At 50.1% G+C, this 14,588-nt stretch overlaps 1 protein-coding gene across 1 annotated transcript; it reads right to left on the bottom strand.

The window, feature by feature from the left end:
* Nucleotides 1–714: 714 nt before the first annotated feature.
* LOC105241455 (sialic acid-binding Ig-like lectin 14) lies at nucleotides 715–6,013 on the bottom strand. The gene is made up of 6 exons (XM_034639142.1): nucleotides 5,835–6,013; nucleotides 5,369–5,752; nucleotides 4,862–5,143; nucleotides 2,410–2,661; nucleotides 2,166–2,301; nucleotides 715–2,030 (listed from the first exon to the last, which is right to left on the bottom strand). Exons 1-6 carry the CDS (start codon nucleotides 5,869–5,871, stop codon nucleotides 1,961–1,963), a joined length of 1,161 nt encoding a protein of 386 aa, XP_034495033.1. The 5' UTR covers nucleotides 5,872–6,013; the 3' UTR covers nucleotides 715–1,960.
* Between the last annotated feature and the right edge of the window lie 8,575 nt (nucleotides 6,014–14,588).

Here is a 14,588-nt window from a genome sequence, read left to right as displayed (position 1 = left end):
ATCAGAGAGGGAGACAGACCATAAGAGACTCTTAACTCTAGGAAACAAACAGCGTTGCTGGAGGGGAGGGGCGCGGGGGGATGGGCAGTAAGGAGGGCACGATATGTAATGAGCACTGGGTGCCATTTACAACTGATGAATCACTGACCTCTACCTCTGAAACTAATAATACATTATACGTTAATTAATTGGATTTAAATAAATAAAAAAATAAATTAAAAACAGTACCAAAACCACAAGTGAATTATTGATACACATAACGACATGGATAAATCTGAAAAATGTAAAACTGGGAGAAAGAAGTCAGACCCTAAAGCATATGTAATGTTTGAGTCCACTTACAGAGCGCAGAAAAACTGGCAATATGGCTCTGTGTCGACAGAAAAGAGGGAGTGGCACGCGTGTGACTCTGTTGACTTGAAAGAGCCAAGACAAAGCCCAACACCTTCATGTGGCACTCAAGGCTCCCAAATTTCTGACCCTGCCTTCTCTCCCACCATGATCATGTCTCTGGTGCTCCCGGTTCTCCCTGCCAAGTTACAGGTGGTCTCAATTCTTGGCACATCTCCTCCGGAGCTGGCCGCCCACTGCCCACCCTTCCCCCCTCAATGCTGGGACCTGACCTCCAGGGGTAAAGGGAAAGAATCTGTATGTTGAACTGGGTGGTGGAAGCAAGCGTGTGCACATAGGCAAACATTCATCTGGTCGCACTCCTTAGATCTGATTATTTAATCAATTTAAGTTAGACCTCCAAACACAAGGAATAAATAAAAAGTCATCTTCGGAACATGTTCCACAAAAAAGGATAGAAGATTAAGACGTAATTCTTCTCTAGAAACTTCCACAGAGACATTAAACAATAAAACCAATTTTTATGTTGCATTTTTAATAAAACTTTTGTTTATAAGTAAGTGTGATGTTCTGTAGTAATTATTATGAGGTAGGTGTCTTTCATCTGGGAAGGAAAAGCTGTATTTGTGACTCTGACCAGAAACTCAAGGGTTAAGCAGGTAACTTTTGGGTCAGGGGAAGTAAGCCTGGGGAACTTCCTTCAAAGGGCAGGGCTGGGGATGGAGAAGAGGAAGGTGAGAGGGGTTGGGTGGGCAGCTCCAGCAAAGAGAGGCAAGCTGAGCCGATGGAGACTGGCATAGGCAGAAACAGGGGACATCAGTGAAGGTGTGTATTAGTCAGATTTTTTATTTCCTTTATCTTAAAAAGCTTGCCATCTGGGGAGAGACGGCGCCTCCCAGGGCCAGCCAGCTCTTAAAGATGGCACAGTGCTCTGCCAGGAGCCCACCTTTCAGACCAAACCAACCAATTCCCAGCCCGTGTCCCCCAAACACCCCCTTTCTAAAAAGATTTTATGTATTTGAGAGAAAGAGAGAGAGAGGCAGAGAGAGCGCACAGCAGGGGGGAGGGGCAGGGGAGAGGGAGAAGCAGACTCCCCGCTGAGCAGGGAGCCGGATGGATCCCAGGACCCCGGGATCATGACCTGAGCTGAAGGCAGCTGCTTAACCAACGGAGCCACCCAGGCGCCCCCAGACACCATTTTTCTCTAAGCACACACCAGGCCACCATCGCCCCTGCCCGAAATCCCCGAAGACAGGTACCAGACAACTAGAACCACCCTTATAGGCCAAAGCCCCCCAGAATTACTCCAACTAGCTGATCCTGAGTTGCACTTCTGGCCTTGCCTTTCCCACGCAAACCCCAGGAAAGGCTCTTGCGAGGCTTCCCCTGCACCTGCTTCTGCCTCCCAACCAAAATGTGGTGGCGTGGCATGCCACGTTTCCTTGGGAAAGTAGTAACTTTCTGATGCTGTTGGCCTCTCCACGTCATCGCTCATTCACCTCCCCTAATTAAACTCCCGGCGGTACAACTGAGGTTTGAGTTGAGAGGTTCCAAGAGGAAGCTGGCCGTGACATCCCCGATCTGTCCCCCTGGGCTCCAGGTCCACACCTCAGTCCCGTGTTGAGGAGGAGGGAGGCTCCGTCAAGACTCTCAGCCTCGCTCCCTGGAGGCCTCCACACCTGTGGAACCAACACGGGTCTCCGATCAGAGAGCCGCCGCTCTAGTTCTAACTCCAGGCAGGGTGGGACCGCTCAGCGCCCCCTGGAACTCAGGGCCGTCACCAGCCTTCCCTGCAGAGGGACAGGCCCACTCACCTGCTGTAGTAGATCCAGGCGAGGCCATAGGTGAGGAGGAAGCCAGCCCCCATGAGGGCCCCTCTGATCAGGGTGAGGATTAGAGGCCAGGAGCCTACCTGCTTCTCAGTCACACAGTTGCAGGCAGAGGGGCTTCCTGCAGAAGGGGGCACAGGGGATGAAGTTCTGTCCCCAGAGCCCAGTCCCTTCCACACCCCAAACACCAGACCAGGCAGTCCACCCCCAGAACCTGCATACGACTCACTCTGCACAGAGAGGCTGAAGGAAAAGTGCTGGGAGCCCAGCGGGTGCTGAGCCTGGCAGGTGAATTCCCCTTCATCTTCCACCCCTGCATGGGGCAGCTCCAGGACCCCTGAGGGCTGGGACGGGCTCAGGGCTTTTCCCTCCCGGGACCAGCTCAGCCTGGCAGGGGGGTTGCTGTCAGCCGTGCACACCAGGCGCAGGGACTGGCCCTCCAGGACAGGCAGTGACGTCCCATTGTTCAGCATCTTCGGGCCTGGGTAAGAGAGTCACCACAAAGTGGGCGGAGCCGAGAGATCCATCTCTCCCTCACCCTTCCCGGAGAGCCCCAAGTGCAAAGACAGGGCCATGCGACAAGGGCTAAGGGGGAGGCTAATCGGGGCTGAAGGGGCAATGACCCTGGTGGTCAAGTCGGGCCATCAGAAAGGAAGGGACTGGGCTGAGGTGAGAAGGGTGAGTGGTGCGCGGGCAGCTCTGGTGGAGATGTGCCAAGAATTGAGACCATCTGGCAGATGACCTGTAACTTGGCAGGGAGGACCGGAAGCACCAGAGACATGATCACGGTGGGAGAGAAGGCAGGGTCAGAAATTTGGGAGCTTTGAGGGCTGGGCTGAGGGCATTGGGCTTTGCCGTGAGGTTACTGGGAAGCAGGAAGGGCTATGAGTAGGGGAAAGGCAGAATCAGCACTGGGTCTAGAAAGATCCTGCTGGGGCCAAGGGGGGCCTGCACCAGAGAGATTAAACAGGAGGCAGGGAGGCTGGGGAGGAGGCTGAGGCAATGGTCCAGGGTCCAGGATAAGATGGGAGCTGGTGGGGCCAAAGGCAAGAAGAAAGAAATGATTGGGGAAATGAAGTTCTCAAGATTCGCTGACCCATGGGGTGCAGCTGGTGAGAAGGGGAGTTATCTAGCGTGATGTCCAGACCCCCACCCGGGCCCCAGGGCTAAGGAGCAGACAGACAGGCATCCGCGAGAAGCAGCTACATGTCTGATCTGCGGCCAGTTAGAGAGCTGTGGGAGGCAGCAGGATAGAGTCAGAATAGGGATAGGGTCACAAGTGGAGACCTGCCCAGGAGAGTGGACACAGAGAGCAACAGGGGTCCAGGGTGGAGCTTCAGGGACTGGGGACATCGAAGGGTCCTACAGAAATGACTAGATCAGCGATGAAAGAGTGCAGACAGAAATTCAAGCGCAGGGAGCAGAACCTGGAGCAGCCAAAATCCCCGAGACAGAGGTCGGAAGTGGGGCTGCCGGGGGCTGGGGGAGGGGCTGGGGAGTCAGTGCTTGATGGGCATAGAGTTTCGGTTCTGCAAGATGGAGAGAGCTCTCCAGACCAGTTGCAACACTGTGAAAGCTTTCAACACGGCGGAGCTCTAGCCTTAAGTAAGATAGTAAGATAGTAAGTTGTAAGTTGTGTCTGTTTTACTACAATTACACGTTAATTCTAGAGCGCCTGGGTGGCTCAGTCGGTTAAGCGTCTGCCTTTGGCTCAGGGTATGATCCCAGGGTCCTGGGATCTAGTCCTGCGTCAGGCTTTCCTGCTCAGCGGGGAGTCTCCTTCTCCCTCTACCCCTCCCCCTACTCATGTGTGCTCTCTCTGTCTCTCAAAAATAAATAAATAAAATTAAAAAAAAAAAGACTCCTTCCCCCACTCCATCTGTCCCTCTCCCCCATCTCTCAAAGGCGAATAAATAAATCATTTAAAAAAGAAAACAACCATAAACTCTAAAGGTAATGAAAAAAGAAACGAGGTCAAAAGGTACCAACTTCCAGCTATAAAATAAAATAAGTCAGTCACGAGATGTAACTATAGTTAATAGCGCTATACTGTATATTTGAAAGTGGCTACAAGAGTAAATCTCAGATGTTCTCATCACAAAGAAAAGAATTTGTAACTATGTGTGGTGAGGGATGTTAGGAGACTTACTGTGCTGATCCTTTTGCAATACACTCAATGCCGAATCATTGTGTCCTACACCTGAAAATAATACACCCTTCTGTCGATTAGAACTCAAAGTCAAAGATACATAATACACCAAAACTAGAGAAAAGAAGAGGCAGAAGCTGAAAGCAATCCTGGGTCCACGATGCGAGACACTGGTGAGGTGGGTGTGGGGCAGACACAGACCCAGGGGAAGAGGAGGAGGGGGCGTCTCATCTCCAAGCCCTGAGCCCTGACCAGGCACACCCCACTCCAGTCACAGCCCCAGGGAAGACAGGAGCTTTCCTACCTGTGCAGTTTCCCTGCAAAATATGGGGTGGTCATCAACTGTGGAGCGTCTGAGGAGGAAAGATGTGGTGAGGGGCAGGGTGGGCTTTTGCCCTTTGTTCCAGGAGCCCCGGAAGTGGAAGGGATGGGCTTTCCGACTTCCTCTAATCTCCACCAGGTAAAGGATCCCAGGACTGACCCCCTTTCCCCCCGCTGCCCCGAGGGACGCAGCCTTCCCTCCAGCACTCACAGGAGACATTGAGACTGATGGTTCTCTCCACGGTGCCCTGAGTTCCTGACAGCTGCACCTGACAGGTGAGGTTGCTGCCGTGGTCCCGCAGCCTCGGGGTGAGGGTCAGCACCGAGGACCTGAGGGTCCGGGGGTCCAGTGAGTCAAGAGCACCCCCCACCCAGGAGAAGAAGGTGAGAGATCTTTCTTCTTCGCAGGATCCCAGCAGACTGCAGGTCAGGTTTGTGGGATGGCCAGACTTGAGGGGCTCCAGAAAGTGGATGTCGGGTTTCTGTGTCAGGGCTGAGGAGGAGAGAGGGAGGTGCCTGGGCCCCAGGGAGGTGGGGACCCAGAGTGTGACCCTGAGAGGGACCAGGGCCTCAGGGCACAAGCTGACCCCAGGCCCCCACATCTCTTCCCACCATCCCAGCCCCAAGACCTGGAGCAGGGAATGTTCCAGTGTCCTATTCCTGTTCTAAGAGGGGGGTCTCCACGTCCCAGAGCCCTCTCCTGGGGCCCCTGCCATACCTGTCACCTGCAGGGCCAGCTGCTTATCTCTGTAAGTATATTTCCTGTAGTCTCCTGTATCCACTTGGAACTCGTAGACTGCCTGGTCACTCCTCCTGGCCTCTCTGATTCTCAGGGAGCAGTTGTTGTCCCAGGAGTTCCCAACGAGGTGGAATCGGCCCTGGGTCTCTGTCTTCACCGTTTTCCTTCGGTCGTTTGTAGCCACAGGATAACGTTTGTATGAGCTGTCCCCAACCCGGAACCAGTTCATGTAGGGCATCCCAGTGGAAGGCCACGAGCTCCAGGGGTAGGAGAAGGAGCAGGACACCTGGACACACAGACCCTCCTGCACCGTCACCGAGTCCTGCACTCGGAGCTCGAACCCTGGATCCTCCTGCAGGGACCCTGCGGGGACACGGGGGCTCAGCTGTGGCTCCAGCCCCCTCCCACCCATGCCCAGCCAGCCCCCCTCCCTCGGCCCACTTACCCCCCCAGAGCAGGGGCAGCAGCAGCAGGGACACCATGTCTGCACCGGCCAGGGCAGGAGCCCGGGTTCAGGTCCCTCTGGCAGGGAAGGAAATGGCCCACACTGGGGGGTGAGGCCAAGGAAGCCCCAACAGGAAGCCGTGGGTGACAGAGCTGTGGTCACCACAGAAGGGGAACCTGGGCAGCCGGGGCCATGCAGAGGGGGGTGAAGTCGGGGCTGAGAAATCATCCTGTCTTGCCTCCCTGCCAATTGCAGACAGCGAGAGGCTTGTCTAGGCGGGTGAGGCCCCAGGACTGTGCCCTTTTCCTAGTGCAACATGGGGTTTTTTTTTGTTTTTTTTTAAAGATTTTATTTATTTATTTGACAGAGATAGAGACAGCCAGCGAGAGAGGGAACACAAGCAGGGGGAGTGGGAGAGGAAGAGGCAGGCTCACAGCAGAGGAGCCTGATGTGGGGCCCAATCCCAGAACGCGGACCACGCCCTGAGCCGAAGGCAGACGCTTAACCGCTGTGCCACCCAGGCGCCCCAACATGGGTTTTTTGATTTTATTTATTTGAGAGAGAGAGAGCTTGAGCAGGGCGAGGGGCAGAGGGGGAGGGAGAAGCAGACTCCCCAGTGAGTCGGGAGTCCGACACGGGGCTCCACGTGAGACCCCATCCCAGGACCCTGAGATCACGACGTCCAGGGCTGTTGTGTTGCCCTGCTTGCGAGATGGGAGCGCCCGAGTCTGGGTGGACAAGGTGGGTTGGTGGGAAGCTGACGGCTAGCAGTATTTGTTGGTGTATCAGATGCATACTGAGAGAAAAAGAAAAATCAACAACGCCAATGTGTTTCTCCTGAGTGGTTGCAAACTCCAAGCTGCCATTGCTGGAAAAGGGAAAGGCTTTAAGAGATTTTTAAAGAAGAAATTCGGGCGCTCAATTACAGACATGCTGGGTTAGAGATGCATGTCAGACACACAAGTGGAAAATCAACAGAGGGTGCTTGATCTGTGGGTCTGTAGTTTCAAAAAAGTTCCAGCTGGACCCATGAACCTGGAGTGTCACCACAGGGATCGTATTGAACCGTGGCCCGAGTATGATCACACAGGGCACGAGATAAAACAGAAAGAGTTGAGGACCATCTCCAGTGGGCATCAGACCCACGTTCCTGCTGAGAACAACCATAAACAGAAAGAAAATTAGGGGCGCCTGGGTGGCTCAGTCGTTAAGCGTCTGCCTTTGGCCCAGGGCGCGATCCCAGGGTCCTGGGATCAAGTCCCACATCGGGCTCCTCCGCTGGGAGCCTGCTTCTTCCTCTCCCACTCCCCCTGCTTGTGTTCCTTCTCTCGCTGGCTGCCTCTCTCTCTGTCAAATAAATAAAATCTTTTAAAAAAAAAAAAGAAAGGGAAAATCATGGCAATCTGAAAACCACTGAAGGGCTGGCAAGAGAATTTTCTCTTTCTTTCTTTCTTCTTTTCTTTCTTTCTTTCTTTCTTTCTTTCTTTCTTTCTTTCTTTCTAAGATTTTATTTATTTATTTGACAGAGAGAGAAAGAGAGAGAGCACAAGCAGGGAGAAGAACAGCTGGAAGGAGAAGCTGGCAAGGAGCCCAACATGGAGCTCGATTCCAGGACCCTGGGATCATGACCTGAGCCGAAGGCAGATGTTTAACAAGCCACCGAGCCGCCCCAACAAAAGAATTTTCAGCGTGAAATCAAGGACAGGGTAGAAACCCAGACAGGAAAGGGAGGCACCAAAGCCACATGTTAGCTGAGGGAATTGGGAACCTGGATTTGGGACTTGACTACCCTGAGGATCAAAGTCAGACTGTGTGTCAGGTGGGGCAGGCTCAGGACCTGTGCGCATATCCATGTCCCTGCACACCCCCAGGCTCTGTCTGGGGGACAGGCTAGAGCAGGGCAGCCCCACTCTGCCCTCTGGGGCCACCCCATCATTAGCAGAGAGAGCAGAAGCATCTCTGGGCTGGGGGTCCAGACCCCCCCTTCATGCTCTCATTCATCTATTAGTCATGGGAACACAGACAAGCCGAGTGAGGGGAAAGGAAGTTGCCTGCAGAAGCCACAACATGTAGACATAAGGGACCTGCTTGAACAGAACAGGAAGTTTCCCCATAGCATTTCTAAGGAAGGAAGAAGCTGGACGGGACAAGCGACAGGCCCAGGGGGACATGGACTGAGTGAGAAAACTCCGTCCCAGCCTGAGGGTCCAGGAACCCTCTGAGGGCACCTGGGTGGGTGTGAAAACACTAACACAACAAGTTTCCAGGGTCAGAACTGCAGTTCCAAGCCTCAATCCAACCCATACATCTTATAGCCCTGGGAAAGCCTGTCCCCACACCCATGGCCTCCCCTATAATCCTGGGCTCCCCAGGGGCTCTCCCATGGCTCTGTCTTCCTGTGCTGTTATTTCATTGTTGTTTGGTTGGCTGGTCTTTTGACCGTCCAGATCCCGGGGTTTTTTTGTTTTTTTTTTTAAAGATTATTTATTTATTTATTCGACAGAGATAGAGACGGGCAGCGAGAGAGGGAACACAAGCAGGGGGAGTGGGAGAGGAAGAAGCAGGCTCCTAGTGGAAGAGCCTGATGTGGGGCTCCATCCCACAACGCCGGGATCACGCCCTGAGCCGAAGGCAGACGCTCAACCGCTGTGCCACACAGGCGCCCCCAGATCCCGGTTTTTATCTAAAAGCAGCATCTTCCTCTATGTGGAAAACCCAAAACACCCCAAAATTGCTAGAACTCATATAGGAAATCAGCAAAGTGGCAGGATATAAAATCAATACACAGAAATTAGTCGCATATGTATACACTGAGACAGAAGAAAGAGAAATTAAGGAGTCAATCCCATTTACAATTGTACCCAAAACCATAAGATAACTAGGAATAAACCTAACCAAAGATGCAAAGGATCTGTACTCAGAACAATCATGAAAGAAATTGAGGAAGACACAAAGAAATGGAAAAATGTTCTATGCTCATGGATTGGAAGAACAAATATTGTTGAAATGTCTATGCTACCTAGAGCAATCTATACATTCATTGAAATCCCTATTAAAATACCATCAACTTTTTTCACAGAGCTGGAACAAATAATCCTAAAATTGTATGGAACCAGAAAAGACCCCAAAGAGCCAAAGGAATGTTGAAAAAGAAAACCAAAGCTGGGGCATCACAATTCCGGACTTCAAGCTCTATAACAAAGCTGTAATCATCCAGACAGCATGGTACTGGCACAAAAACAGACACATAGAGCAATGGAACCGAATAGAGCACCCAGAAATGCACTCTCAACTCTATGGTCAACTAATCTTCAACAAAGCAGGAAAGAATATCCAACGGAAAAAGGACCGTCTCTTCAACAAATGGTGTTGGGAAAATTGGACAGCCACATGCAGAAGAATGAAATTGGACCATTTCCTTACACCATATACAATAGACTCAAAATGGATGAAAGACATAAATGGGAGACAGGAATCCATTAAAATCCTGGAGGAGAACACAGGCAGCAGCAGCCTCTGTGACCTTGGCTGCAGCAACTGCTTGCCAGACACGTCTCCAAAGGCAAAGGAAACAAAGGTAAAAATGAACTATTGGGACTGCATCAAGATAAAAGGCTTCTGCACAGCAAAGGAAACAGTTGACAGAACCAAAAGACAACAGACAGAGTGGGAGAAGATATTTGCTAATGACATATCAGATAGAAGGCTAGTATCCATAATAAAGAACTTATCAAACTCAACACCCAAAGAACAAAGAATCCAATCAAGAAATGGACAGAAGACATGAACAGACACTTCTCCAAAGAAGACATGCAAATGGCCAACAGACACATGAAGAAGGGCTGATCACTCGGCATCAGGGAAATACACATCAAAACCACAGTGAGATACCACCTCACACCAGTCAGAATGGCTCAAATTCACAAGTCAGGAAATGACAGATGTTGGCAAGGATGCAGAGAAAAGGGAACCCTCTTACACTCTTGGTGGGAATGCAAGCTGGTGCAGCCACTCTGGAAAACAGGATGGAGGTTCCTCAAAAGGTTAAAAATAGAGATACCCTTTGACCCACAAATTGCACTATTGGGTACTTACCCCAAAGATACAGATGTAGTGATCCAAAGGGGCCCCTGCACCCCAATGTTCATAGCAGCAATGTCCACAATAGCCAAACTATGGAAAGAGCCTAGATGTCCATCAACAGATAAATGGATAAAGAAGATGTGATATCTATAGACAATGGAATACTAATCAGCCATCCAAAAAATGAAATCTTGCCATTTGCAATGATGTGGTTGGAACTAGAGGGTATTACACTAAGTGAGATAAGTCAATCAAAGAAAGACAATTATCATATGATCTCGCTGATATGTGGCATTTAAGAAACAATACAGAGGATCATAGGGGAAGAGAGGAAAATATAAAACACGAAGAAATCAGAGACGGAGACAAACCATAAGAGACTCTTAGGAAACAAACTGAGGGCTGCTGGAGGGGAGGTGGCTGGGGGATGGGGTAACTGGGTGAAGGACATTAAGGAAGGCAGGTGATGTAATGAGCACTGGGTGTTATATAAGACTGCTGAATTACTGACCTCTATCTCTGAAACCAGTAATACATTATATGTTAACTGAATTTAAATAAAAATAAGTTAATTTTTAAAAATTAAAGCAGGATCTTGGGGTGCCTGGGTGACTCAGTCGGCTGGGCATCCGATTCTTGGTTTTGGCTCCAGTCATTATCTCAGGGTCATGGCATCAAGCACCATGTTGGGCTCTTCGCTCAGTGGGGAGTCAGCTTGAGATTCTGTCCCTCTCCCTCTGCCCTTCCCCCAGCTCGCATGTGTGCACACACACACTCTCTAAAATAAACAAATAAATCTTTAGCAAATAATAAAAATGAAAGCTGCATCTTGATTTCCTTTTGGAGGACGGCCATCCTCCCATTATCAACTCCAGTCCCTGCTCCAGGGGTGAATCTGTGAACCGACAATGACCCGTTGGCGTACTTCATCACTGATAACACCTGTGGTCAATTTATCAGCACGTGGATGAGCCTATATCCATTTTTCTCTAAAGAGTTTCCAGGACTTTTGCTATGCATTTGGGAGAAATAGCTGTTCTCTTTCCCCTGGGGTCTTTGAATGGGGAAGATTCAAGCCCGGAGCTGTCGGAGCCCAACACTGGGCTCGAGCCTGCCTGAGAACAAAGCCCACAGAGGAAAGCAGAGTTACAGGGTAGCACACTTTTAAAAAGGCTTTCGGTGACGTTGACCAAGCTCTAGAACCCTCTGTGCCAGAAGCCAGCATATTTCAAAACTTTTCAGCTAACAGAGTGTGATACTGTGATTTATACTAAGAAATATATATTTGGTCATCGTCCCAGTTCCTGGCATAACATCCTTAAACCCTTGAATTTCCTAAGCAATGAGAGGGGATAAAAGTGTCTTTTGTTCTGCTGATGAGGTGACTTGGAAAGCACCTCAGGGTGGGGGATGGTTGCCAGGGGAAACAACAATGCTATTAGAATGTTGGGACGTTCAGTCCCAGCCCCTGACTTCAGGGAGGGGAGAGGAGCTGGAGGTTGAGTTCAAATGCCAATCGCCAATGATTTAAGCACTCAAGCCTAGGTAATGAAGCCTTCATAGAAACCGAAAAGGACGAGGTCCAGAGAGAGCTTTCGGATGGGTTAGCCAGAACGCATCCACCTGCCGCCATGCAGGGCCCCAAACTCCACAGGGACAGAAAAGTTCCTTTGTTCAGGACCTCACCCTATGTACCTTTGATCTGGCTGTTGATTGGTATCCTTCCATATCCTTTGTAATAAGTTGGTAATCTAGTGAGTAAACAGGTTTCCTGAATATGTGAGCTGCTCTAGCAAATTAACGAAACCCAAGGAGGGGCTCCTGGGAGCCTCTGATAGCCAGTGGCTCAGAAACGCAGGTGACAACCTGGGACCTATGATTGGCTTCGGACGTGGGGGAAGGGGGCAGTCTTGTGGGACTGAGCCCTTGACCTGCGGGATCCGAGGCTGTCTTCAGGTAGCTAGTGTCAGAATTCAGTTGAATTGCGGGACACCTAGCTAGTGTCAGAGAATGTCCTGAATGTGTAAAGAGAAGACCCACATGTTGGAAATTGGGAATAGAATTGTAGTGAGTTAATACTTTTTTTTTAAATAAAGATTTTATTTATTTATGTGACAGAGAGACAGCCAGCGAGAGAGGGAACACAGCAGGGGAGTGTGAGAGGAAGAAGCAGGCTCCCAGCGGAGGAGCCCGATGTGGGACTCGATCCCCGAACGCCGGGACGCCGGGACGCCGGGACCACGCCCTGAGCCGAAGGCAGACGCTTAACGACTGCGCCACCCAGGCACCCCTGAGTTAATACTTTTGAACTGGACTGATGTTACATGTATCTGAAAAAGTTCTAACACAACCTCTCCCCTAACCACGGTGCCCACAGCCCCTTACCTACTCCCCCTCAGCCCCTGAAGCTGCCCAAACCTCCCCATGAAACTCAATTTCACAGCTCATAAGCCTCTTATGGACTTTCGGGAAAGACACTGACATGTGGTCGTGCTTTTTAATAAGCCCATCTCTGGTGCCCATCTGTATAAGATGAACATGACCAGAACCAGTTGTAGAAATAAACAAAGACCAGGGGCGCCTGGGTGGCACAGCGGTTAAGCATCTGCCTTCGGCTCAGGGCGTGATCCTGGCATTCTGGGATCGAGCCCCACATCAGGCTCCTCTGCTATGAGCCTGCTTCTTCCTCTCCCTCTCCCCCTGCTTGTGTTCCCTCTCTCGCTGGCTGTCTCTATCTCTGTTGAATAAATAAATAAAATCTTAAAAAAAAAAAAAAAAGAAAGAAACAAAGACCAATCTTAGCTTGCACTTCCCTAACAAAATACCACAGACTGGCCATTTAAACAAAGTGGAAGGAGGGAAGGGAGAGGGTGGACAGAGGGAAAGAGAGCGAGGAGCCTCACTGAGCAGACAAACTAGTCTCTATTTCTCCTCTTATAAGAACATCAATCCCATCATGGGGGCTCCACCCTCATGACATCATCTAAACTTAACCACCTCCCAGAGGCTCCGCCTCCAAATTTGATCACACTGGGGCTTAGGCCTTCAACCTATGAATTTAGGATGGGGGGGGACGCAAACATTTAGTCCATAACCACCAGCCAAATGAGAGCAGGCAGAAGCTATTCAGCGCATGCTGTAGTAAGGGAGTCGGCCGCTATCACTTACACTTGGGCAGAGACAAAGGCAGAGGATTGGGAAAGCTTCCTGGAGGAGAAAAGCGAAGGCTTCAGGTATGTCCTGGCTGGAGGCTGTTGACCTGGGGAAGCTGGAGGAGGGTTAACTAGAAGCGAGACACCCCAAGTGACTGGTTAGGGTTACACATTGGCTGTCTCTGTTTGGCCCTAAATTGGAAGCAGGGATCAAACCAGGGAAGCTGTCAGTTAGTAATCAAGTCCTGGACACTTGGGGCTGCTTGATACAGGGGTTAGTGTTTGGCGTCCTGAATCCGTTATCAGAGACACTGACTTCCCACAAGTCTGATTTGTCATAGTGAGCTGGCTCCTGGGCTGGTGGCCACAGGCTGTGGGTCAGATTTTTATTTTTACATATGGTCTGAGTTTCCTCCATCCGCACATTCAGTCTCTGACCATATAGTGAAGCAATGTCCACGTTCACAGAGGACCACAAAATTCATCTCAGGGAAAGGACATACATACTTGCTTTTCAAAACAAATCAATGACCTTTTTGGACATCTAAGCAGAAAGCCCAGGATTAGCCCGGAGCTTGGGCTAAAGAGTTAGGCTAATATGTCTCCGCCTGATAAAATCGTGTGAACACCAAGACTGGCTGAGAGAAGAAGAAAGCATTGGTCTCAGTGGCAGTGGAGGTGATGGGGACAGAAGCTGTACTTCTTATGAGAGATGTGATAGGAGACGCAGCTGCTATGAGGCCCCACAGGGTAGAGACGGACAGTGCAGATTAATGTCCCATTTAGGTTTCTTCCTTTTCTGTGGGGCCATTCCCCACTGCTGTTCCCGAACATTTCATATGTTACGCATAATACCATTGGATTAAAGTGTTGGAGAATGCAAGAAAGATGTTTTGTTTTGTTTTGCTTTCCCATTTTGGAGGAAAGGACATCACAATGCTTGTGACAATTAGGAGAATGGCATCATCCCCCAGTAATCCTCATAAATAAAATGCAGAGTGGGCAATTTTGTATTTACTGCACTTTTGTGGCATGGGGGCCCCAGTTGTATTCTCTAGATATTAAAATCCTGGGGGGCTGCAGGATTCGGGGGACCTCTGGCTTGTACCATGCATGATGGCTAAAATCCCTGAAGATACCAATCTGGTATACGAAATTTGGACATAATCGAAGGTGACAGAAGGAGCTGAGAATAAAGGTATAACCCCTGCATAAGGACGTGGTCCTGTGCAATAAAGTTGAAGTACAGGGAGGAAATTTTGTGAGGTTCCACCTAGCCCAGGTGTCAAACACAGGAGGGACAAAGTCCACACTTGACCAGCTGTGGTTCCAGGGCTAAAGATAGAGCCAGGTTCCTGTGAAGAGTCTCTCTCCCCTTGACTTGATTTCCAACGAACAGGCTAGGAATAAGTCGTACTTGCATTTTGTTTGGTTGGACTGGTTTGGAAATATTTTAACGAATAAACTTACAACATTTAAATATTGGGAGAGATTTCAAGATATTTTTCTTTTTTTTTTT

The sequence above is a fragment of the Ailuropoda melanoleuca genome, chromosome 12, assembly GCF_002007445.2.
Source record: "Ailuropoda melanoleuca isolate Jingjing chromosome 12, ASM200744v2, whole genome shotgun sequence".
In the NCBI taxonomy this organism is placed as follows: Eukaryota; Metazoa; Chordata; class Mammalia; order Carnivora; family Ursidae; genus Ailuropoda; species Ailuropoda melanoleuca.
The sequence above is the reverse complement of the archived record's forward strand: the minus strand, read 5'-3'. Positions and strand labels throughout refer to the sequence as shown.